Consider the following 26,835-nt stretch of genomic DNA (forward strand, 5'->3'; position numbering starts at 1 on the left):
CCTGCCATGGACATCAACAAATCAGATCTACTGAAATAGGTGTGGCTCCTCTGGCAGGCACTGTACGTGACAGGATGGTCACGGAACTGTACAAAGCAGAGAGCATCGACTCCTTGGTCATCCTCAATCAGGACACAGGGCAGCTTTGAAGACTCCTTTTGTACCAGTCCATAATCCTCAGACCAGTTAAACAAGAATGCCCTGAGCACTAGTAGTTTTAAATCTTGTAGAAGAACCCACTGGTGTAGCTGTGCAGAAAACTCATGGTTCTGGGCTACCCATAAGTGCTCTGTGCCTCACTTCCAAATGAGTTCAGTCTGATCTTGGTTTTCTGCATCACGGACGGATTCTTCTTCTTGTCACTGTTTTGTAATCATTCATGCCATTGGCTAATCTACAAGGCTCTTGCACTCAGTTTAACTGTGCAACTCAGCTTCTGTGAACAGACTTCTAATAACTAAGTATTCATGTTTGTGTTGTCATTGCTCTGGATTAGCTATGCAACACATGTTTTATAATTGCATTCCTGTGTTTTCTCGTGGTAACAATAGGGGTTCGTCCTGATGTTGCAAGGGCATGGATGGGCCACTCAAAAATCCAGAGTCACACATCAAAGACACATTTCTACAAAACGTCTCAATCATACAACTGGCATAGGAGGTAGCGCTTTAAGACTTACTGGGCTGAAAAGACCCTGCATTTTCTGACTGTGCTCTATGTAGGGGGTCATGAACTTGGACGTGTCCACCTTCTTTCGAATGACCTTCTTCCGCTCCACCGGTTTTGCTGGTTGTGGCTGTGCCAGCGCTGGTGTGGAAGTTTCTGATTGGTCATAGTCAGATGTCCTTGTAGTTGTGGTTTCATAGATTTCTGTAATTGTCTGAAAAATGAAACATGTGGGTATGAGGTTAAAAACTAACACGGCGACCTTGGTGTAGAATGTTCTAGTTTCAGTCACTCGGACATCCCTCGTGTTCCTTTTCCATGCACAAAACCAGCCAAGGCAGGAAGATGCATATTATATTCACACATCTATATGAGGACACGTAACTCTCATCAGACTGGATATTGACTGTGACATCATCTGTGACCTGTATTTTCAGAGATATCACCAAATACATTAAGGGACTATAAAAAATCAGAAATAGTCTTAATCATGTCTTCTTAAGTGAGGACTGAGGCTGAAGCTCAATGGTAGAGCCCTTGCTTAGCTGTACAAGATCCTTTGCTCCACCTCCAACACCATCAAAATAAAACAGAACAAGAAGAATCTTTTCAAGTGGTTTAGATCAAGCAAAAGCAAAGGAGACCTAGAAATGAAAGGCTGTTAAAAAATAAAGCTTAAATTCTTGATATTAACTTTTAAGTGAGTAAGAAGGACCAGTTGCAATTCCTATAGGCATTTAGCCGTACTGTTTATCATAGGGAAAAACAAAAACTTTAAAAAACGAATCACATCAGTATTGTATCAGTCTCTCTCGACTTAGCTCATTAATCTGAATTACATCACCATTTACACTGGGGTCCACAACAATGGTGGCGACATAATGGGCAAGTATCCTGTCAATGGGCTTAGCTATGCAGTAGCTGGGAAACCATTGTTTCTTACAGCAGGCTGTGGTGGAAAAGCTAAGATTCAAGGTTTAAATGCAGTTCAAGGCTAGAAGTAAGGTATGCAGGGGAAGAGGGTAAACAGCAGAGGCTTCAATGAACTGTGTAAGATCATGTCCTTCAAGGCAAATTCGGTCCGGTCCAAAGCCAAATTCTAGCATCAGCACCAGGAAGAAAAATCTGCTGAGGCGACTGTAAATCTGACAAGCCCCACTGTTAATTGGCTCCCCTCTGCCTATTATTACTAAAGCATGACTTAGTGTGAGAAACCAATCAAACCACCAAGGCTACTTTTGATTCAGTCACGGGCTCTTTAGGCAAGCCTCACAGCCTGCTGCTTTGATTAGTAAGTGTCATGCTCAACGAGAAACAACTCCACGAAGAAAGCAAAGTATGAGGCTGGGGGATTTCCAACTTGGAATTGTTGAGAGCCTTTTCTTGGAATTCTCAGGAGCACCACGCCTGGCGGCAGAGACTTTACCCTACACGTTACAACTTTATGTAATGAAACTGCTATAAACTGTGCCAGTCACATGTCCTAGCCATCCCTCAAATGGCAGTCTGGGACAGAAGGCAGCCACTGACATGGCTTTCTTTCAAATCTATCCACACACAAAAATCCATGCTACACGAGCAGCAGGGAACCCTTCCTTGCCATCTGGGATAAGCAGATATAAAAACATGTCACTTAGCCCATCAAATGTGGAGTATGGTCTTTTAATACCAACTTCTGAGCACGGGCAGGAGAGTGCACTCCCTAAAAAGACTCCCTTTCCTCATCTTTCTGGCTCTAGAAGTCTTTGGGCGGAAAGAGGCTCTTCTCTAATGAGAACCAGTTCATGCAAGTGTGGGCTGTCTTACCTCTCCTGGCACCTCCTCGTACACCGTCTCCTCGGTGTAGTACTGTAAAGAGAACACAGGAGTGTCTATAAGACAAGTAGAGTATCCAGCACTCAGCCCTCCCCTCCCTCCACTGAACCCATGAGGTTGCTTCCCTTGGCTGAGTGGATGTGGAATATCTGCAGGGAGGAAGGAGATGGTGGCCAGTTCATATTCTGGGACCCATTTCCACTTGGGAAACGTCCAATCTAACAAAAAGTTGAAAACTGTCCAGCAAGATGAGAGATCTGAGAGGCCTCTTAGCCACTGGAAACTATTTTCCCAGGGCAAGAAACATTCGCCCCTTAGAATTTCTGTCCCAGTTTGCTTCCTGTTGCCGTGAGAAAACACCATAACTAAAAGCAACTTAGGACAGAAAGGATTTGTTTGGCTTACACTTCCTCTGACAGTCCTCGATCCAGAGAAGTCAGGGCAGGAACTCAGGCGGGAGCAGAGGCAGGGACCATGGAGCAACGCTGCTTACTGGTTTGTTCTCCCTGAGGCCCCAGACTGCTTTCCTTTACAAGTCAGGACCACCTGCCCAGGAATGGCTCTGTCCCCAGTGGTCTGTCCCCAGACTTGCGTACTGACCAATAATATAGTCGAGATTCCTCAGTTGAGGTTTGTCTCTTCCCAGGTGGACAAAAACTATTTTGTGGACAGAAATTAACCAGCACGGTATCTCAGAGAATCTGCTTGGGACAGGACTCAGGGTGCTGTCTGTGCAAAGGGAAGCTACGGCAGGACTCACAGCTACTGATTATAAAACAAAACACAGACCCACTGTGAGCAAATGTTTACTAATATCCTGTTATTCCCACCCTCCCCCCCCCCCCCCCCGATCGCTAAGGCTTTCTTCTGGAGGGAAGGCTGCCCACATCCCACTCGGCACTCGTCTACCTCCCTCTGCTGAGCACTAGGTGATCTCACTAGCTTAACCTGGGTAGAACATCTGTGGGAGAAGGGGAGGTCACTGAGGCTTAGTTGGTGTAGGTCACAGGAAGAAAGAGAAGGAAAAGGCACCTCAGGGCATTTAGGGAAGTGAGGCTGCAGTTTGCCCCTGGGCCTGCAGCCTGGAACTCAAATCCACTCTAGTTTTGTCCTCTGACATCACGGGTAATAAATAGGTACAGAGGGGAACTGGCTGACATTTTGTCTCTGGTGTCTAAGGAGAGTAGACTCCTGCCCCAGCCTCATCCAGCGCCGCTGGGCAAACGGAAGGCACGGCTCTTGTGAGTCAACACACTCAACAGAGGGATGAAAAGGAAGCACTTAGCCCGTTTTCTTGGCCAAAAAAATAGTTTTTTAAAGCATGTCGAATTTTTATTTTATTTCTGACATGGAAGAATTGGGGGGCAGAGGTACACTGAAGCAAAATTCTCCTCAGTGCCCTACTTCCTCCTGCCCTTGGTTCAGTAAGCTCTCCTTGCCCTGGGCCAGCTACAATACTCACTGTGGTTATAACTATATAAAGCTTACTTAATGTTCCTTTTGCTTGTACTTATTTTCCATTGAGAATTTAATTTTTGTATGTATACATCTTTATATATAGTAATAGGTGTCATGAGCTCTCAGGACAGAGGAGAGCTCTTTAGCCCTGAGACTTCAGCACAGGACAAAGACCATTTAGACACTTTAAGAAATACTGTTTAGGGGTTGGGGATTTAGCTCAGTGGTAGAGCGCTTGCCTAGCAAGCGCAAGGCCCTGGGTTCGGTCCCCAGCTCCGAAAAAAAGAAAAAAAAAAAGAAATACTATTTAGCACTGAGGGCAAACAGAGCTATTCTCCTCGTCAGCCTGAGTAGCCTGCAAAGAAATCATAAATTACAATGAATGATTCCCATTGATTTTAGATTTTCTTAATATCCCAGTAAAAGCAGCTTTTGTGAGCAACGTGGTTTCACCTTTTCTGGGGTCTCACAATGGGGAAATGAGTCTTGGAAGTAAGATCATTAAAAAAAAAGTCACCTCGCCCAAGTGCTTGGCATTGACTTGAATGCCACAGTTCATGTTTTTAGAGTTATTCTGCTAATTAGACCATACATTATTGATCCTTTCTCCTTTTAGTCCATACAGACAGTGCCAGCAAAATTTTATTGCAGGTATCCAAGATCCCCAAGAGCTATGAATTTGAGACTGGTTGCTGTTTTTGAACCAATTCCCTTGAATCTGCCGCTACCCCATTCTTGTGATCTTTTCTGAGACCAAAGAGACTGGAGTTCGACACTCCCCGACAGGCAATCTATTAGTTAGTATGTGCTAGTCAGACACAAGCAGTAATGGGAACAAGATGGCGGGGATGGAATGCCTAAAATAGCCCCTTCCACTGCCGTGACTAGTTGGCTCAGTCAAGGCTAACAAAACATCCAGGATTACACGAACACTTCAAAAGCTAAGGGGTAGTCTGACTGGAGGCTTGAAAGTGTTCCTTTGATTATCATAACAGGAAAGAAATTAATCATAATTATAACCTAACTTACTAAGTTACAGTGTGTTTATTCAATAGTTCTGACATCTCAGAACTTACATTAATACATTCATTAGCAATGGTACAATGCATGAAAAGCTGACATGACACCATCGACTGGAGTCAGAGAGATATATACTGCCTCTGTCAGACACAATGTGGTCTTTATACTCTTCAGCAATAAGTAATTTTATTTATTAAAAATCGAAATTTTTTCTTTGCCTAAATAAAGATGAATTAGCAAATATAAATTTTGCACCTTTATCAGAGTTTTGTTTGGGACAGCTCTCCTAGTTAATTTCAATCATTTAAAAAAATTACAGATTTTCATCTGTTTAGATCGTTGTTAATTGGAACTTTCTAGGCACTTTCAGTTTCATAGCAATGTATTCACATGGATTAACCACCAGCTTTTGGGTTTCTGTTTTAGAAGATAAAGTTAAAGGTAAGAGCTGCTAAGGAGAAGGAACAATGAGTTACAACCATGTGATATACTAACATGACATACACATTAATTCTGCAAACCTCACAGGTGGCCACCAATGATTTGGGGGTACACTTTCAAGAGAGCTGCTGTAGTTAGTTCCCAGTCAAGATTCAAAAGCTAGTCTTGTTTACTTAAGTATGACAGAGTTGGTGCGGAAGTGACTCCAGCTGTCTCTGTGACCTTCATGGGTTCCCATGTGTATCTGTGAAATCGTATGGACACACACACACACACACACACACACACACACACACACACACACCACACACAAGCAGCTCGTAGATGGCTCCTCCTGTGTGTAACACCTCCCCCATACAATTTAGCTAGTTGAAACAGATTCCTTCTCTCTTGATACAGATGCTGGGAAGCATGACTAGGGCCCTTTGATCACTGGCGGTGGGAAAGCAATTCTTTTAAATGATAAAGTAAGACCTATCTGTGCCCAGATAGATTTGGGGGGGGGTGTTTGAGCATTTAAGAAAAAGTAAAGCTGGGAAGTAGATATTCCCTTTCACTTCTAGGTCTCATAGTTATGGTGAAACTGATCGTCTTTGTACTTCAGTGGTGAGTCTTTGGGACATTATAATAGATGATGTGTTTTCTCGAATGGCTGATTCACCCCCTGGCTCCAGCTGTCGCTACACAGAGTGCTTGGCTGCCAGAGGGGCTTTCTTCTTACCTCTATCACCTCCTCATACTCTTCCTCATCCGCCATTTTTCCAGAGCAGTAGTGGTACCTACAAACTTTCCACATGCCATAGAAATGAAAGTATATTAGCATTTTCTCACAACACCATAAAGAAATGCAAAACCAACCCACTCTACACTAATAATATATTACTAATACATTATTAATTAATATATTATCAATATAATAGTAGTAATAATAATGTAATGGGCTAAATCAAAGCTTCAGTTTTCTCTCCTAATACCTTCAGAATACCCTGAGCACTGTTACCCATCCAGGATTTACTCAATTCAAATTTTAAAAAAAGGATAAGGCAGTTTAGACTCAAGAGATGGAATTTAAATGACCAAACATTTAGACAGAAAATATTTTCAAGCAAAATGTTTAGCAGAAGAAAATTGAATGTGGCTTTCAGTGCTTGGAATTTTGCCTCATAAACCCCCAATACTAGGCAGACTAACTTAGTTTTCTGCCTTGGTCTAGAATGCTATATGAAGTATATCTAATATTAGACCATGTAGAATAAATCTCTCCATAAATTTTGAAGTAAGTAAGTAGAAACCTCAAGGCAACGGGGTTATTTTCTTCTGGAAAACCATTGGCTTCCACGGATTTTTTTTCCTTTCTGTAGCTCTTGTTCAAGTCTGAAAAATAAGAAAGAAAAAAATTGAAGCATTGCTTGAAGTGTGCATAAGCTTGTCAGTCTTTGGCCTAGATTTCTAATTCAGGAACTGGGGAAAGGCTGAAGGCCCTTCGGCCTGACGCCAGAGAATGACCACCCCATACAAGTTATGTGATGTCTGAGAGCAGCTGTACCTCTCCCAGAGATGCTTGACTGTAAACCAATACCCTGAGTGGCTGGTTTTGTTAAGCTAGCGAAACTGCTGGTCCTTCTGAGAGCAGAGGAAGCTCTGTACGGTGGGATAAATATAGGAACACTGACCATAGAGCTTTCTTCATAGGAATATAGTTAAGACAAAAATGAAGAAGAAAATTGGGGTTAGGCAGCCAACGAGGTCAAGCAATAGCTGGAGAAGGCAGGAACTCCTACACGCTGTGTCAGAGATGACTACTAAGGCCTTCCTAGCCACTTCTCTCCACTGTTTCCCCAGTTAGATACTCAAAACTTTGGAAAATAATTCAAGGGGAGTCATGGAACATTTTCTCAGGAGACCACTCCAGAAGAAGACATAAAGGTCCTTACCTTCGAGCTATGTGAATAACCCTGGCCAGCAGCAAATCCTCTCCCCGCTCTCCCCTCCTGAGACGCCCAGGCAAAAGCCACCGGAGTACGGGCGCTCCCAACTTATCATGTGGCAGAAACAGCCAATCAGATCTTGAGTTGCTCAAATTTCAGAAGCTAAATATACTGGGTGATCTTCTGCAAACCACCTGTTCATCAATTCCACTAAAGGATAAAGGGTAACAAATTGCTAGCTTAGAACTATTCAAATGCGATGAAATTTTACCTAACTGCCAACCCTTGATAGTCAAGTTCAGGCTTAATTGATCATTTTCTCCAATCTCGCTTAGTACCCAACTTGTGCAGAATGATTTGAAGGAACTAAGCAGGATTTGGAAACTTGGGTTCTTCAGTTGCTGGCCTGACCCCTTCTGATCTTCACAGAGGTCCACAGGATTCCTTAGGAATGCTAACTTCAGAGGGACAGGCCTGTGCGAGACCGATGCGGTTGTGTGAGAAACTGAGGAACACCATCCAGAAATCATCCAGCTGTCAGAAGCAAATTTTTTTTTATCTGTATATATATATTTATATTTATATAAAAAGACCAATAATAGCAGTGTGTTATGCATCAACAGCAGCAACAGCTTTTCCAGGTTCTGCAGTCATCTGAACAAAACTGTAGAGACATCCAGCACACTCCATTAAAAAAAAAAAAAGTAAAAAAACAAAACCCGAGAAAACAGCACAGTTCTGTTACTCTTGTGGTACCTGGCACCATTTTTTTTTAAATTAGCTTCTCAATCATCATCTGGAAAGAAAACATTCTGAGCAACATCATTAAAAACAGCTCTGATAAAGCACGGTCACTACTACGTATCATAAAGCAGGTACAAGCTATTTTACATCCACAGAGGTATGATACAGTACTGTCCTACATCTATAATACTAGAGGATACAATTTAAAAGGCATTATTTGAGACTTGATTCTACTTTTCCAGCAGAGGGCCCAAAGGATGGTGTGACACAGCTTTGTAAAGAAACATACTCTAGACAGGATTTCCTTTCACTAGTGGCACACTTCTAAGGATTCATTCTCTCCATGAATGTCAGCTAAAACCGTTATTAAAAAAATGAAATATCCCTAGAACAAAACCGTATAACCACCGGATTCACATGAAGATGACCTAGTGGAGACAAGCTGGACCTCACCTTACCAACAAGCTATCAAATCTGTTATGTTTAAACAGTGAGACCTCCAAGGAAGGAGATGCCAAGTAGTGCTTCAAAGAGAAGCAAATTTTTTAATGCGATGTAATTATAGGTGACAATATTTGGTTGTAACATTGGGTGACATAGCCACAGGTGTAATCAGAGCATATGGACGCATTGACTTCCTGGTTCTGAGGCAAGGGTGTGGCCTGCTCGGTCCAACTTCTTCCCCCCAAATACCCAGCTGCTAGGGATACAAGGCCTCACCTCTCCATGGTAACTGAGTTGCTGATATATTTAATTGACTCCCTCCTCCTAGAAGCAAATCATGAATGCTGGCCCTGAAGGCTCTATTTATGAATGGCAAATACAGATCAGCTGGAAATCAGGAGATGACTACAGGAGGAGAAAATGATGGTCTACTGGAAAACTCACAGTGTAAGACACTTACTTTGCCCAGAACCATGTAACAACTGGGTATGGTAGGTCAAGCCTTCCGTCCTAACACTTGGAAAGGAGATCAAGTCTGGCCTAGACTGCATGAGACCCTGTCTCAAAAACAAACAACAAAATCAAAAATCAGAAACAGACCAAAATAACAACAGCAATGACAAAACCATCCAACAATATCCTTAAAGCTTGCCTGAGACCCTCATTCTTACTGTCTTTGATCTAGTGTGCTGTTTAAGGCTATAGTCTGTCTGTCGTCATACAAAGCACAGAAACTATAAACTCATATAGAAGTAATAATTCATCTTTCTCTGGCTTGCTTCTGAACCAAGGCCTAAACCCTGGGGGTCTTCTCATTGACACCAATCTTACGGAAACAGTTTTTTGAGTGAAATATTACAAAGCCGTCTTATACTTTGAAGATATTTACCCCTCTGTGCTCCTTGCTGCACGATTTGTATGACAGTAAATAATATTTATCCTCTCTTTATCATTTTAACTAAATATACCAGATCATCTCATACAGTCATGTGAACCTTACGAACAAGGGATATTTGTATAATGTGAGATCATCCTCTTGGTGACTGGAAACTGGAAACATAGCTTGCTTATTCAATATATACTATAGAAAGAACAAGTTAAATAAAAAAACAAGAGCATGGTGAGACATACTGTAAACAACATTCAAGTAGCAGAAGCAGAAGACTGCCCATGAGTTTCAGGACAATCTGGGTTCCTCTGTCTAAAAAGCAAAACAAACATTAGAAACGTTATTCTTTTTAAAGTACAAAATTACAAAAAATTAAACACAGACTTTCTCAAAGGTAGTCAGTGTTAAATTTCAGATATTTCTAGTGGAGGTAGTACAAATTTACACATAAGAACTGTAATAGCCTTTTATAAAAATCACACAGACATGTCCTACCTCACTGGCACAGGTAATTCTATTGAATGGATAGATATGGTTTGTTTAATCATTGCTTCACTTGTGAACATTTGTGTTGTTTTACTTCTGCTTGTCTGTTTCGTTTTGACCCAACTTCTTACTATGTAGCTCAGGCTGGCCTCAGACTCAAGGCCTTTAGTCCCAGCCTGGTCTCAGACTCAAGGCCTTTAGTCCCAACCTCCACAGGGCAGGGACCACAGGGCTGCACCATGGCTTGTTTTAGTTTTGGGTCTTGATTTTTTTGCTATAACAAAATAAAACAGCACAGCCTTAAAGAAAACACAACACACAGTAGGCACCCCTGCACCATAAGTTCATTTAGCTGCATGGAATGTATCTGTGGGATAAATTTCTAGAAACAAAATCACCAAGTCCCAGGTTATAGGCACATTTTGAAAATTGATAGCTTTTGCCAAATAGTCATCCAAACTAGACAAGCTCATCCATTGTGCGTGCATCTTAGCTACCTTACGGTTATCAGTCTTGTAAAGCACACAGTCTATTTGGAGGAAACAGTCAGTTTTCTGCTGAAGGGTGAATGTGTATGCATCTCAGAAAATGAACATGTTGAAATCTTATCTTCTAATATGATCCTATTGGAAAGTGAGGCTTTGGGTGGCCTCACCTGAGAGTGCGGCCCTTGGGCAAGGAATTGCTGTCTTGTCCTCTTTCCACCACTATGTCACCATACCAGAAGCTGGCAATGTGCCGCCAGCAACAGCAGCCTCCTAAGAACCTGATCCTGCACCAGCCTGGCCCCAGACTTCCTGCTCCAGTGCTACCTGAGCAGTCCATTTCTGTTGTCTACACCCCACCCAGCTTATGGTCTTCTGTTTTTCCAGACACGGGACCTTGAAAACTCCATGGCAGTCAACGGAGACTGCAGAGGAATGGAACTTCTGAACTCTGTGTACACACAGTACATTCAGGATCAGGCTGAAACAAATCAGAAGGCAGGGAGTAAGCCCATATGAAAATATTTTCCCCTAAGGGTTCTTTTTTAAACCCTTTAGGTTCAAACCTTGATTCTTAGGTTCAAACCTAAGGGTTTGCCCTTCTTGGGTCCAATCCTTCCTAAATGAAAGTCCTAAATTCCCAGCTAAATCTGTCTGCTCTCTGTTGTATCAATAGTTTGCAAAGCACATAAGGATTGGGAGTCACAGTTAGTCATGGTCCCATCATGGTCACCCAGGAACACACATACCAGGGAGCAGCGTACACTGCCCTGCCATGCTTTTAGTGAGCTCTGAAGAGGCTTACCTGAACTGTGCCCTCTCAGAATGGCCTGTTTTCCTGGCCTCTTATGCAGAACAAGAGTAAAACCCTGGCTTAGTGACAGATACTTGTCACATGCCTTGCAATATAGAGTGATCAATGAACGTTTACTATTATTTTTTAAGTTGTTCTAACTACTTTTAACTTTCTGTTCGAATTTTCACTTCTCTACCCTGCATTTAGCTGAAATACCAAAATATCCCAAGACTTCTGAAACCAGCCAGTCTGAGAATTTAAGAACTGATGGGGGTTGACCACAAAATGTAGGAGGGTTGGGTGAAGCCCTGAAGGTGAGCTTGAGGCACTGTTCCCTTAACAGTGCCTGTGAGAAGATGGGGTGTTGACGGGAGGTTGCTATAGAAGTTTTCTGATTGCAATTTCTTCAGCTTTATGCATTTTTTGAGTAGATTATATGTACATAGGTTAGTAATCAAACAGTTTTGTATGGCTGGCACGCAGATGGTGGTACTGTGTGGGATGGTTTTAGAGGTGGTGCCTTCCTGGATGAAGTGTATCACAAGGGTAGGGGGTATAATCTGAGGTTTTACTGCTAGCCTGTAAATTGATGGCTTCCTGTTCTGTCTGTCTGTCTGTCTGTCTGTCTGTCTGTCTGTCTGTGTGTCCTTCCTTGCTTCCAATGTGCAGACGAAGTGTGGTCATTTGCTTCCCACCCTGTCAGGATGGGCTCATACTCCTTCTCCATGCCTTCCCTGCCTTGACTACGTTGTATCATAGCCCCTCAACAAATGAAAGGCAGAATAAGCCCTTTCTCCCATAGCTTGCTTTTCGTTATAATATTTTATCACAGCAATAGAAAAGCAATGAATACAGCTGGTTAATTAAATCAACATCTACCTCCGAGCCCCTTCACAGCACTGACTGTCTCGTTATACTCCCCTACACGTTTAACAAAATGCCTATATTTCTTTTCCCTGATCTATCGGTCACTCACATCATCTGGTCAGCCCCCACATGGAAAGATGAGTCTTTGGGTGACTTTTATAAACCTCCAGACCTCAAAGGACTCCCTGCACACCACACACACACACACACACACACACAGAGAGAGAGAGAGAGAGAGAGAGAGAGAGAGAGAGAGAGAGAGAGAGAGCGCTAGCTTTCTGCATGATTCAGAGTTTCAGGCCCACATTATCATGACCTCCTAAGAGCACTATTAACATATTTTTTTCTCAATTATCTTCAATTCAAAAGAATCAGCGTGTCAGAGTGACATTTGGGGGATAGCTTGTTCTGATGTTCTTCAGGTGGGTAAACCCAAAAATCACCAGAACATACGAGGAGATGCAGAATTTAATACTTGTTGAGTACTCTTTAATTTTCTCAATCACTTGTTTTTTCAGTGTTAACATTAATTTATATTAAGACGAGCATACTCCTCACCCACCGCTACTTAAAACTGACTTTCCAAAGTTCAGCTTTATGACAGATGGGTAGTAGTCAATTTTCTAATTTCAACTGTATTTCTATGAAACCTCATGAGGTTAAATAATTTAATTCCTCCTTCCTCTCCCCTTCCTTCTCCCTTCCTCCCTTCTCCCTCCTTCTTCCCCTCCCTCCTTCTTTTCCTCTCTCCCTCTCTCCATTTATATGGTAGTGTGGACTGAACCCATGCTAGGCAAGCACTCCACCGATGATGTCCACAGCAGCCCGCCTTTTCCAGAGCTTTCTTCATCATTGAATTTTGTTTCTGTGGTCTGACCAGAATCTGCTCAGGACTCTTGCCCATTTTCTGGCTGAATTGTTGACCTTTTTAACTGTTGATCTGTAAGTCTGTCCTGGATGCTCATCTGTCCATCCCTTGTGTGACTGACAGCTTCCTCCACCTCTTGGCTGCTCACCCCACTTCTTGACTGCTCACCCCACCTCTTGGCTACTCATTACCTTTCATAGGGATGTTGAGTTCCTCACTCTATGTTGTCGAATTCATTGGTGCTTTCTTTATGACCAGTGCTTTCAGAAAGAAGACTTTATACCCCATAGTCATGGAGGTGTTTTCATATGCCCTCCCAGAGTTTCACCTTCCACATTTAAATCTTTCACTTAACCTGTAAGTTAGTTTTATGTGACATAAGGACTGTTTTAATCTTATTTTCTTAGCTAATGGACTACCTAGTGTCTATTGGCCATCTTCTTTCCTCACTAGCCAAGGTCTCTCCTGCCATCGTTCTTGACCTCATCTCCATGAGCTCCTGGGTTTGCTGTCCTCCTGCCAACCTGTCTGTCCGACTCAGCATTGATACGAGAAGGCCTTCGTTCTGTGGCTTGACAATGCCTTTCTGCAACAGCAAATTCATCCACTTATAACTCTCTGGGGAAAGTGCAGGCTCTTGCCTCAAATCGTCTGTCTAATACTCCTGCTTGTATTATGGTCGACTTGAGTACTTTGATATTTCAGGGCCAGGCCTCTCAGATACTTGATTTAAAAAAAAAAGTAGTTTAGAGTCTACTCATTGGTTTTTTTTTTTAATGCAACTAATCTCCCCACCCAGATCCCTTTAAAACCCATAAGCAAAGTTTTGACGCCTTCACATGCGTCTTACATTACATTCTAGCTTTTTCTCTTTGTTAATTCTTTCTTTACATGTTTTTTGTTTGAGAGTCTGGTTCTATATCTCAGGCTGTCCCAGAATCCACTGTGTAGGACAGGTTAACCTTGAATTTATGGCAATCCTCCTGCCTCAGTCTCCCAAGTGCTAAAATTACAGCAACCAGTCACCAGACTCACATTCCTATCGTACGGTAGCAGTAACACATTTGCTGCCTTTGTGAATGAGATTTCATGTGCAATTTCTAGCAAATGCTATTTATCGTTTCTTGTTTTATTTGTTGATATTGATTCGCTATTATTAACTCTACTTTTTGCAATTTTTTTACGATCATAAGAAAGGTCAAACAGTGATACTTCGAGGAATGTCCAAGTTGAATCTACAGCATAGAACTGGATTCTAGGGGGATTTTAGGTAGGGCTTTGAGAGCTAGAGATGAGGAAGAACGTTCTGGAATGATAGACAGTAGGGGCATTAGTAGTGTTGGGGTGGAAGGTGTGTGGCATGACTTGAGGGAATTGAGAAATGAATCTGACAGTTTTTCTAAGCAGCTGCTGTGAAGCAACATACCAGAGAAGCCTCCCACTCAGCCCAGCCCCGGAAGGTAGCATCTGACACAGGCGTGCTGCTATTGTATTCAACAGCAGGCGACACGTTGAATCAGGCAGACACTAGCAAAGTGGAAATATACCCAAACTCCAGTATACAGCACGCAATTACACACATTCACCCGTGAGACAGGCAGATGAAGTGACACAGTGGGAAGACAGGTAAGAATACACAGCTCTCTTACAGGTCCGTTTACAGTCAAGGGAGCTTCCGGATGTCAGTCCTATGGAGAACTGTCTGCTCTTTAAGGACTGTGTTAAACATAGTCAATTTTCCCTATGCTGTCCATTCTTCCTTCTAAGTATTCTTCCTGTCCCCTACTCTTCCCTCCTCCTCCTTCTGTCCTCCCCCTTCTCTCCCTCCTCCTCTACACTCATGTCTAGTTTCTTTTCCTCCCGTGCCCATTGTCCTGGGATTTGGCTATTGTCTTGTAAGTGAGCTCTTTCATCAAGTTTTATTATTTATAAAGCTCCGATTTTTAAGTCACATGTTCCTTGATCCCAAAACAACAGAAGATCCAGCAAAGACTCCCAGTACTGTATTAAGACTGTGGAGAGGGGACACCCTAGTCTATTTCCTGATTTTGTCAAAACGTTTTGAGTTCCCTCCATTTAGAATAATGATGGTTGTAGATTTGGCATATAAGCTTTTATTATGTTGATTTCTGCATTTTCTATTTCTAGAATAGTCGGGGCTTTTAAAATGAAAAGATATTCGATTGTGTCAAAAAGTTTTTTCAGCATTGAAGAAGCTGCTCTTTTCTCCAGTGTATTTTTGGCATCTTCGCAAAGATGACCATGTGGTTTCCGTCCTTGAGTCTGTTTATGTGATGTATTACTCTGATTTTTGTATGTTGAGCTAGCCATGCATCTCTGGAATGGAGTTAATTTAATCATTATGATTTTTCATGTATTCTTGAATTCAATTTGCAAGTATTTTATTGGGAAGTTGCACATCTATTTTTACCATGGAGATTGGTCTATAATTTATTGTCCCTCCCTCTCTCCCTCTCTCCCTCTTTCCCTCTCTCCCTCTCTCCCTCTCTTCTTTCACTTTATCCCTCTCCCTCCATTTCTCTTTGACTTTATTTGGTTTTTGATCTAGGGTAATACTGACTTGTGAGAGAATTTGGCGAATACCTTCTTTTTCTATGTTCTGAAATTGTTTGAAAACCACTATTAGTTCTTCACTGAAAGTCTCATAGAATTCAAAAGTGAATCCATTAGGGTCTAGAGGGATTTTTTTCTAAGTCAGGAAATTTAAAAATTACTGCTTCAATCTCATTTCTTGTTATGGATCTCAATAAGTTGTTTAGCTTGTACCAGTTCAATTTTAGTCAGTCATATCCATCTAGAAATTAATTAATTTCTTCTTATAGTTCCCAGTCTAGTGAAGTATGTCTCCAAGTTATGCGCTAATGATTTTCTGAATTTCATTGACATCTGTCTTAATATACCCCTTTTCATCTCTAATTTTATTAATTTGAGTCTTATATAATTTGAGTCTTGATTAATTTGGCTGGGAGTTTTTCTATCCTACTTATCTTTTCAAAGAACCAACTCATTTCCCACTGATTCTTTTATGTATTATTTCCAGTTCAGTAATTTCTGTCTTACTCTTGATTATTTCTTTTCATCTACTGGTTTGGGTTTTGGCTTGTTGCTATCTGACTGAATCCTAAGGTGCTAAGCAATTTATTTAAGATCTAATAGTTTAAATTTTATTTAATTTAAAAATAATTCCATGCATGCATACAATGTAATATGGTCACCCTCATTCCTTTCTTTTAGCCCTTACTATTCCTAATGAACCCTTACTTTCCTGTCCTGTGTGCATGCTTTGTTGATGATGTGCATGTCTGTGCGAGTAGACACCACTGCTGCGTATTGATGGTTGTCACGCCATAACCAGAAGACACTGTTTCATGGCATTCTCTCCAAGCCTTTGCCTCTCACACTGTTCTGCTTCCTCTTTTGGGATGATCCCTGGGTCTTGGACAGTGATATAGATATCTTATTCAAGATTGAGTATTCAGTGGTCACTTTGACCGGTTACCAGTCTCTGCATTAATCATTGCCCACTTCACAAAGAAGCTTCTCTGTACAAGGCTGAGTGCAGTTCTAGTCTAAGAGTATAAATAGAACTGTTTGAATGGTAGTTTGACTACACATTTATTGAGCAAAACATCAGTATAAAGTTCTAAGACCTATGACTTCCCCAGCCCTAGGCATTTGACGAGATATACAGTACCAAACATATATTGTTTCTTGTGGAGTGAACCTCAAATCCAATCAGATAGCAGCTGCTTTCCACCTGCACCCATTGATACCACTATCGTGACACTTTTGTACCAATGGGCACATCTTGCCTGGAAGGTCAGAGTTATAGTACATAGTCTATAGCTAGGTAAGAATACTTGTTTATGACTTCTCTCCCCTAACAGCCTGCATCACACCCTCCAGAAGCATGGATGCTACTCAGTGGGGAGGAAGCTTCTGACTCTGTCCCAGCAGTATGGTCTTGCCATCTGGTTCTAGGTAAACAAGAGCAGGAGAAAAAAGCTTCTGTTGTTTTGAGAGTCCTTGCAGGCTTCCTCTCTCGGTTTTTGTTGGCAGTGGGTTTTGTTTGTTTGTTTGTTTCATTTTGTTTGCTTGCTTGTTTGTTTTAATATAGACACTTAAAGCCATGAACTTCCTCTTAGGGCTTTCATTGCATTCCACTGTTTTTGCTGCATTGTATTTAATTTTTAATTCTCTTCTGACCTTTTATTTCCTTCTTAATTTTTGATCACTCATTCATTATTCAATAGTGTGTCCAGTCTCCACAAGTTTGTGCATTTTCTGGAGTTACTTTTGCTATTGATTTCTAGTTTTGTTTCACTGCAGCCAGACAGTGTGGAAGTATATCAATTTGTATTTTTTAGGATTATCTCTGTACCATATTACCATATCTATGTTAGGGAAAGTTCTATCCTGAGAAAAAATTGTATTCTATAATGACTGGACAGAATGTTATGTAGGTGTTTGGGGGATTTATTTGATCTATGATGTAATTCAACTGAGACGTTTCTCTATGTTTTGTTCAGAGTCTTTTCTATTGCTAGCAATAGAATTTATCAATGTCACCCATTATTTAGTGTGTCAGAGTTAATATGCACTGACATATTTTAATGGAAATGCCCTGATAGAGTGTTCTCATAAACAGTAAGAAGTACTTTATCTTTATTTCATCTGAATTAATTTTGGTTTTAATTTGATTTTTCAGATATCAGAACAGTGGCACTTGCTTGTTTCCTTTGTCCTTTTGCCCAATACCTCTTTTTTTCACCTTAGGGTTGAATCTGTCTTTGATGGTAAGATTTATTTATTACTTCTTCGGAGGTCCCTGGGTGTTGTTTTTGCTTGTTTGTTCAGTCCAATCTGCTAGCCTGTTGCTTTTGGTTGAAGAATTTAGACATTGAAGTTCAAAGTTATTAATGAAAAGTGTACAGTAGCCATATCTCCTATGTGCCCATTCTTCCAGTCCACACTTGTACCTGAAATCCTGGATCTGCATCCACTCCCTGGCCACAGTTTAGCCTACCTCTCTGGTGGCCTACTGCCACCAAGGAAAACTAGGAGAGATATACATGCCCCAATCGCCCATCTGCTGGGCCTACAGCAAGCTCAGCAGCCATGAGGTCTGCCCTATCCACTCTTTGGTACATCTGGGCCACACCTATACCTGCAATCCCTAATCTGCACTGCATTCCCCAGACCACAGCCCTGCCTGCCTCCCTAGAAGCCTGCTGCCACCCAGGCCAACCAGAGACCTGCTGCCATTAGGGACTACCAGGCCAGCCAATAGCCAAAGAAAACCAGATGGCCAAAGGCCAGTGCAAGAACATAATCAACAAAAGCCAGGGCAATGTGGCGTCATCAGAACCCAGCTCTCTTACTACATCAAGCTCTGGTTATCCTAACACACCTGAAGGGCATGACAAAAGCCGTGAATTTCATCTTATGAAGATGATAGAGACCTATAAAGAAGAAATTAATAAATCCCTTATAGAAATACAGGAAAATAAAATCAAATAAGTGAAGGAAATGAATAAAACTGTTCAAGACTTGAAAATGGAAATAGAAGCAATAAACAAAATACAAATGAAGACAACCCTGGAGATGGAAAATCTAGGAAAGAGAACAGGAACTACATATGCAAGTACCCCCAACAGAATACGTGAGAGGGAAGAGAGAATCTCAGGCATAGAAGATACCAGAGAAGAAATGGCAACTCTAAAAAGTTTCTAACACAAAATATCCAGGAGATTTGGAATACTATGAAAAAACCAAACCTAAGAATAATAGGAATGGAAGAAGGAGAAGATTCCCAGATCAAAGGCCCAGAAAATATCTTCAACAAAATGATAGAAGAAAATTTTCCTAACCTAAAAAAAGAGATGGCTATATGTACAAGGAACTTATAGAACACCAAATAAATTGGACCAGATAAGAAAAACCTCCTGCCACATAATAATCAAAACAAAGAAAGAATATTAAAAGCTGCAAGTGAAAAAGGTCAAGTAACATATAAAGGCAGAGTTATCAGAATTACACCTGACTTCTCAACAGAGACTATAAAATCCAGAAAGATCTGGACAGATGTTTTGCAGACACTAAGAGACCACAGATGTCAGTCCAGACTACTATACCCAGCAAAATATTCAATCATCATAGATAGAGAAGCAAAGATATCCCATGACAAAACCAAATTTAAACACTTGGTTTCATTTCCACTAATCTAGCCTTACAGAGAATACTAAAAGGAAAACTCCAACACAAGGAAGGTAACTACACCCAAGAAAACACGAGAAATTAATAATTTTGCAGGAAAATGAAAAGAAGAAAATCTCTCACACATGCACACAAATACTAACACCACCAACATCAAAATAACAAGAACTAACAATTATTTATCATCAATATCTCTCAACATCAGTGACTCAACTCACCAATAAAAAGGCACAAGCTAACATGTTGGATATGAAAACAGGATCCATCATTCTGCCTCATACAAAAACCATACCTCATCAACAAAGCTAGACACTACTCCAGGGGTAACAGGCTGGAAAAGGATTTTCCAAGCAAATGGGCTCCAATAAGCAGGACTAAAGATTCAAGTGTGTGTGTGTGTGTGTGTGTGTGTGTGTGTGTGTGTGTGTGTGTGTGTGTGTACAATCAAAAATAATAAAAGGAAATGGGGAAAACCACTTCATATTCATCAAACACGATGATGTCTCAATTCTGAACATCTATGCCCCATATGCAAGGGCCCCCACATTCATAAAAGAAACACTACAGAAGCTTAAATCACACATAGAACATTAATAGTGGAAGACTTCAATACTGTACTCTTACCAATGAACAGCTCATCAAGGCAGAAACTAAGAATAGAAATAATGAAGGTGACAGAAGTTATAAATCAAATGGACCTAACAGACATCTACAAAATATTTCGCAGGAATATACATATATTTCTTCTCAGCATCTCAGGAAATTCTGGCAGATACAAGAAGATTGAAATAACCCCTTGCATCTTGTCAGATCACCATGGATTACAGCTGGACTTCAACAACAACAGAAACAAAAGAAGCCTACAAATTCATGGAAGCCAAACAATATTCTACTCAATGATCACTGTGTCAAAGAAGAAATAAAGAAAAAATCAAAGACTTTCTAGAATTCAATAAAAATGAAGGCACAACATACCCAAACTTATGGGACACAATGAAAGCAGTGCTGGGAGGAAAATATATAGCATGAAGTTCCTTCATAAAACAAAAAATTGGAGAGATCTCATATTTACAACTTAACAGCTTACCTGAAAGCTCTAGAACAAAAAGAAGCAAATACACTCAAGAGGAGTAGAGTAGAGGGCAGGTAATAATCAAATTCAGGGTTGAAATCAATCAATTAGAAACAAACAAAAAGAATACAAAGAGTCAACAAAACCAAGAGCTGGTTCTTTGAGAAAATCAACAACATAGACAAACCCTTAGCTAAACTAACTAAAATGCAGAGAGATGGTACCCAAATTAACAAAATCAGAAATGAAAACGAGGGCATAACAATACACACTGAGGAAATTTAAAGAATTATTAGGTCTTACTTCAAAAGCCTGTACCCCACAAAATTGGAAAATCTAATGAAATGGATGATTTTCTACATAGATACCAGTTACCAAAGTTAAATCAAGATAAGGTAAACTATTTTAATAGTCTTATAACCCATAATGAAATAGAAGCAGTCATTAAAAGTCTCACCCCCAAAAAAACACAAAAACAAAAACAAAAGCATAGAGCCAGATGGTTTTTAGCACAGAATTCTATCATATTTTCAAAGAAGAGATAATTCTAATACTACTTAAACTATTCCACAAAATAGAAACAGAAGGAAACATTGTCAAACTCATTCTATGAGGCCACAGTTATCCTGGTACCTAAACCACACAAAGACTCAACAAAGAGAACTTAGGATCGATCTTCCTTATGAACATTGATGCAAAAATACTCAATCAAATATCCACAAACTGAATCTAAGAACACCTCAAAAATATCATCCATCATGATCAAGTAGGTTTCATCCCAGGGATGCAGGGATGATTCAATATTAAAAAAGAATCCATCAAAGTAATCCACCAATGTTGCCTGTGCCCTGGACTACTTGCCACCTGACCCTACCTGCCCTTGGGAGTTGGAGATGAGGTGGTGCAGAGTCATTGACACAGACTCTGGGAGCAGGTAAGGAACTCTGCAGCAAGCTCATGTGAACACTGCTGCAAGCTCCTTTAATATCCTTTACCTGCACCCCATTGGTCTCAAGAGAGCATCTCTTCTAAACAGCAGTTTCTGATTGGCTGGCATTGTCTGTGTTAGCAATCCTTGGTCTCTCAGGCAGTCTTCAATTAGGTCCTCCTGCAGCTGCACACCCCTGGCATTTACCATAGAGGTGGCCAGGTCATTTCTCCTACATTTGTACCCTTTTGTTTTTAGATTTTGACAGCCTAGTGGGAACCAGGGTCCCATTGCCTTGACACTGTTGACCCCACCTGGAAGGATTCCCAGTATACTGGACTGTGCCTGTCTTAGGCTGTCCTGTCTTCCAGGATCTTACCTGTCATTGACTGCCAACCCTCAATGAGATGTCACTCTGGAGGCATGCCACACAAGGGAGAACTGAGGAACAGCCTACACAGTGGTCTCATGGATCTCTGTCATCCATGCTTTGATCACTTCCTTAGGGGGTTCACAATTGGGATCTTTGGGAACCATCAGCACCTAGAGGGTCACCTTATTTATGGAACGTGACCTGGAGACATTCTGTGCAAGACAAACAAAATAATTATCAGTATGACAGTTCCTCTCATCATACCACAAGGGGCCAAACAGCCTCTTAATATTGTCTCACACTTTACCCTAGAAACTGGCATCTAGGGAGAGCACAGATAACCCAGGTTGCATTGACACTGGCTATGTTCTCCCTTAACAGCACAGAATAGTTAAGGAATTTGTCTGACCAGGTACCTTTAAGATATTGAGCCAAATCCCTCTCTCCCTCTACTTCCCAGAGATTATTCTCTCCCCTTTACTGAATAGGACTGTAGTATCCACCCTTTGGTGTGATCTTTCGTCTTGGGTTTCACATGGTCTGTGAGTTGTGTCATGGGTATTTCGGGCTTCTTTTTAGCTAATATCCACTTAACGATGAGTACATACCATGTGTGTTCTTTTGTGACTGGGTTACCTCACTCAGGAGGGATCTGGGAAGGAGAGAGGAGGGGCGGAGGGAAGAGGGGGGCCAGTTCAGATACTGGGGAGAAGTACAGAGGGCCAGGAATTTAAAGTAGGTATGTAGCCGTGGGGGCGGGGAAATTGGGGGTAGCCACTTAGAAAATCCCAGATGCCAGGGACTCAAGAGGGTCCCAAGACCCAACAGGGAGGACATTAGCCGAAATACCCAACAAAGGAGAGATAGAACCTGTAGAAATCATATCCAGTGGATAAGTGTGGCCCCCAGTTGAGGGTTGGGGCCACCCACCCACCTCAAAAATATTAATCAAGAATTCCTTCTGTCAAAAGGAAATGCAGGGACAAAGAGTGGAGCAGAAACTGAAAAGAAAGACCATCCAGAAACTGCCCCACCTAGGAATCCATCCCATCTGCTGACAACAAACCCAGACACTATTGCTGATGCTAAGAAGTGTTTGCTGACAGGAGCCTGGGATAGCTGTCCTCTGAGAGCCTCTGCCAGAGCTAGACCAATACAGATGCAGATGCACACAGCCAAACATTGAACTGAGAAGGGGGACCCCAGTGGGGAAGTTAAGGCAAGGGCAAGGACTGTAGGAGCTGAAGGGGTTTGCAACCTCACAGGAAGAACAACCATATGAACCAACCAGATCCCCCAATGTTTCCAGGGATGAAACCACCAACCAAAGAATACACAGGAATTCCACCCACGACTCCAGCTGGATATGTAGCAGAGGGTGGCTGTATCTGGCATCACTGGGAGGGGAGCCCTTTGGCCCTGTGGAGGCTTGATGACCCAGGATAGGGGAACACTAGGATGCTGAGGCAGGAGTGGGTATGTGGGTGGGGGAGCACCCTCATAGAGGCAGGGGGAGGGAGGAGGGGATAGGGGGCTTGTGGAGGGGAAACTGGGAAGGGGGATAACATTTGAAATGTAAATAAATAAAATAACCAGTAAAAAATGCTCAAAAAAATAAAAATAAAGATACTGAGCCAACTGTTGTCGGGCTTCAGTGGCGTTATGTACCTGGTAAGGGGTTAGGCAGATTAAATGAAACCTGGGGTCACATGCCAATGCAGACATCCCTGCAAGTAAGTCAATCTATTGTTGTAAAACGTAGATGGTTTGATAAAGATGTTGATTTAGTACCTCCTATGCCTGTAACACCTCAGCTGCCTTAGAGACTACAGCATTGACAGTATCCCTCCACTGTGGTGGCTGACTGGGTCAAGACAACAGCAGCTGTTGTCACCTGGGCAAGGCCTGCAAATGATGGCCACAAGGATGGCAGCTGTAATACCAAAATCCCTCTTTCCCTGGTGTAGGAGTTGTAAGGGAGTCTGGCCCATCAGAGTGAAAGAATAAAAGTGGGTGGTATTTACCTCAGGCATCCAAATAGCAGCCAGTTCCCTCATCAGGATAGCCCCATCCAGCAGGCAGTCAAAGAAAAACCCCACATGATCATCTCATTAGACACTGAAAAAGCCTTTGACAAAACCAATATCCCTTCATGTTAGAAATCTTGGAGGGATACAAGACACATACCTAAACACAATAAAGACAATATACAGCAAGGCAATAGCCAACATTGAATTAAATGGAGAGAAATGTAAAGCAATCTCACTAAAATCAGGGACAAGGCAAAGCTGTCTACTCCTCCCCTATCTATTGCTAGAGCAATAGAATAACTAAAGGAGACCAAGAGGATACAAATTGGAAAGGAAGAGGTTAAAGTATTGCTTTTTCACAGATGATATGATAGTCTGCCAAAGAATCCCTACACTGATAAACACCTTCAGCAAAGTGGCTGGATACAAAACTAATTATATAAATGATAAATGAGCTGAGAAAGAAATCAGGGAACCAACACCCTTCACAATAGCCACAAATAATATAAAACATCTTGATGTAACTCTAATCAAGCAAGTGAAAGATCTGCATGACAAGAGCTTCAAGGCTCTGAAGGAAGAAATTGAAGAAGATTAGCAGAAGATTAGCAGATCTCTTATGCTCATGGATTGGTAGGATTAACATAGTAAAAATAGCCATATTACTAAAAGCAGTCTACAGATTCAATGCAATTTCCCTACATGATCAAAATCCCAACACAATTCTTTACAGACCTTGAAAGAACGAGTCTCAATTTTATGTGGAACAACAACAAAAAAAACCCCAGGACAATCCTGTACAATGAAAGACCATCTGGAGGTATCATCATCTATGATTTCAAGCTGAACTACAGAGCAATAATAACAAAAACTGCATAGCATTGGTATAGAGACATACAGGTTGATTAATGGAATAAAATCAAAGCCCCAGAAATAAACCCACACACCTACAGACAAATGATGCTGGTCTAATTGGATGTCTCCATGTAGAAGAACGCAAATAGATCAGTATTTATCACCCTGCACAAAATTCAAGTCCAAGTGGATCAAAGACCTCAATATAAAACCAGATACGATAAATCTAATAGAAGAGAAAGTGGAAAATAGCCTTGAACACATTGGTACAGGAGACAACTTCCTAAACAGAACACCAATGAAATGAATCAGCTCTAAAATTAACGGTTGATAAATGGGACCACATGAAACTGAAAAGCTTCTGTAAGGCGAAGGAACCTGTCATTAGGACAAAATGGCAGCCTACCGATTAGCAAAGGATCTTCGCCAACCCTACATCTGACAAGAGCTAATATCCTAAATATATTTTTAAAACTCAAGAAGTTAGACACCAACAATCCAAATAACCTAATTTAAAAATGGGGTACAGAACTAAACAAAGAATTTCCTTACAGGGAATTCTCAACGGAGGAATCTTGAATGGCCGAGAAACACTTAAAGATATTTAACATCCATAGTCATCGGGGAAACGCAAATCAAAGTTATTCTGAGATTTCACCTTACACCTGTCAGAATGGCTAAGATTAAAAAACTCAAACAACTGCACTTGCTATTGAGGATGTGGAGCAAGGGGACCCTCCTCCATTGCTGGTGGGAGTGTGGACTTGTACAACCACCCTAGAAATCAATTTGGTGGTTTTTCAGAAAATTGAGAATAGTTCTACCTGAAGACCCAGCTATACCACTTCTGGGCATACAACCAAAAGATGCTCCACCGTACCACAAGGACATGTACTCCACTATGTTCATAGGAGCTTTAGTCATAATAGCCAGGAAATGGAAACAACCCAGATGCCCCTCAACCAAAGAATGGTTCGTTTACACAATGGAGTACTACTCAGACATTAAAAACAAGGACATGATGAAATTTGCAGGTAAATGGATGGAACTAGAAAATATCATGCTGAGTGAGGTAACCCAGATCTAAAAGAACATGCATGGTATGATAGTATGTACTCTCTCATTAAGTTGATATTAACCATAAAGCACAGGATACCCATGCTACACTCTACAGACCCAAAGAAGTTAAACAAGAAGGAAGGCCCAAGAAGGAGGGATCAAGAAAGAAGACCCACGTGAGGATGCTTGGATCTCACTTAGAAGGTGTAATAAAATAGTCATAGGAGGCAGATAGAGGGGAGAATTTGGTGGGAGAGGGGATAGAAAGGGAAATGGGGGTAAGAGTGTTCAGGATCAGGTGTGGGGAGAGACAGTAGAAAGGGCCAGAAGGCTGGGAGAATGAATGAAAATTGGTGGTTGGTAAGGGCTGGGGGCGGGGGTTGGGAGTATATAGGATAAGCCAGAAACTAGCTATGTGGAGGCTCCAAGGAGTCTACAGGAGCAGCTTTAGTTGAGACTCCTAGCAGTGGAAATAGGGTACCTGAAGTGGCCATTTCCTGTAGCCAAGCAGGACTTCCAGTGAAGTGATAAGGGCACCAACCCACCCATAGAACTTTCAACCTAAAATCTGTCTTGTCTACCAAAAAATGCAGGGACAAAGATGGAGCACAGACTGAGGGAGTGGCCAACTAATAACTAGCCTAATTTGACACCCATCCCATGGGCAAGTACCAATTCCTGATACTACTAATGATACCGTTATGCTTACAGACAGGAGTGTCCTCTGAGTGGCTCTACCCAGCAGTTGACTGAAACAGATGCAGAGACCTATAGCCAAACATTGAATGGAGTTTGGGGAGTCTTATGGAAGAATTGCGGGAAGGATCAAAGGACCCAGATGGGATAGGAACTCCACAGGAAGACCAGCAGAGCCAACTAATCTGGACCCTTGGGGACTCTCAGAAAATGAACCACTAACCAAAGAGCATACATGGGCTGGACCTAGGTAGGATCCATCACACATATATAGCAGATGTGTTATATATGTCTCCCAACAACTGGACTGGGGGCTATCCCTAAATCTGATGCCTGTACCCCTAACTGGGCTGACTTCTCTGGCCATGATGGGAGAAACGTGCCTAGCCCTGCAGAGATTCGATGTGCCAGAGTTAGGGAATACCCACCCTTTCAGAGGAGAAAGGAGGGGAATGAGGGAAGGGATAGTGTTTGGGGGAACTGGGAGGGGGAAGCAACTGGGATGTAAAGTGAATAAATAAATTAATTAATGGAAAAATTAAATAAATAAAACATCCCCAAAAGGAAAGTGTATATTAATTTTTGTTGTGTTATTGCTTTTTGTGCCTTTTGAAGTTTTTCTATTTCTCTATTGGTTAGCTACTGTTCTAATTCCAGTGTTCTTTATCTTTTCTGTAG

At 41.5% G+C, this 26,835-nt stretch overlaps 1 protein-coding gene and 1 long non-coding RNA gene across 54 annotated transcripts in view; one reads left to right on the forward strand and one right to left on the reverse strand.

Annotated features, from left to right (window-relative positions):
- The window catches only part of Neb (nebulin), a 197,819-nt gene extending 190,406 nt beyond the window's left edge, over positions 1 to 7,413 (reverse strand). For all 51 annotated transcript variants that reach the window (NM_001419519.1, XM_087651606.1, XM_087651601.1 and 48 more), the window contains 5 exon segments: positions 680 to 880; positions 2,473 to 2,514; positions 6,122 to 6,186; positions 6,693 to 6,774; positions 7,335 to 7,413. In NM_001419519.1, coding sequence (NP_001406448.1) covers positions 680 to 880; positions 2,473 to 2,514; positions 6,122 to 6,157 — 279 coding nt within the window. In that variant the 5' untranslated portion in view covers positions 6,158 to 6,186; positions 6,693 to 6,774; positions 7,335 to 7,413.
- Positions 7,414 to 14,359: 6,946 nt separating this feature from the next.
- LOC120101548 (uncharacterized) lies at positions 14,360 to 26,730 on the forward strand. 3 transcript variants are annotated; one of them, XR_015684338.1, is made up of 4 exons: positions 14,377 to 14,533; positions 16,816 to 16,909; positions 17,637 to 17,724; positions 22,489 to 23,153. It is a non-coding gene; the product is annotated as an uncharacterized LOC120101548 (long non-coding RNA). The 3 variants fall into 3 exon arrangements; XR_015684337.1 differs by lacking the exon at positions 22,489 to 23,153 and adding an exon at positions 26,173 to 26,730 and having other exon boundaries at positions 14,386 to 14,533; XR_015684336.1 differs by lacking the exons at positions 16,816 to 16,909; positions 22,489 to 23,153 and adding an exon at positions 26,173 to 26,730 and having other exon boundaries at positions 14,360 to 14,533.
- The last annotated feature ends 105 nt before the right edge of the window (positions 26,731 to 26,835 follow it).

Source organism: Rattus norvegicus, chromosome 3 (genome assembly GCF_021556685.1).
Source record: "Rattus norvegicus strain SHRSP/BbbUtx chromosome 3, alternate assembly SHRSP_T2T, whole genome shotgun sequence".
NCBI classification, from domain to species: Eukaryota; Metazoa; Chordata; class Mammalia; order Rodentia; family Muridae; genus Rattus; species Rattus norvegicus.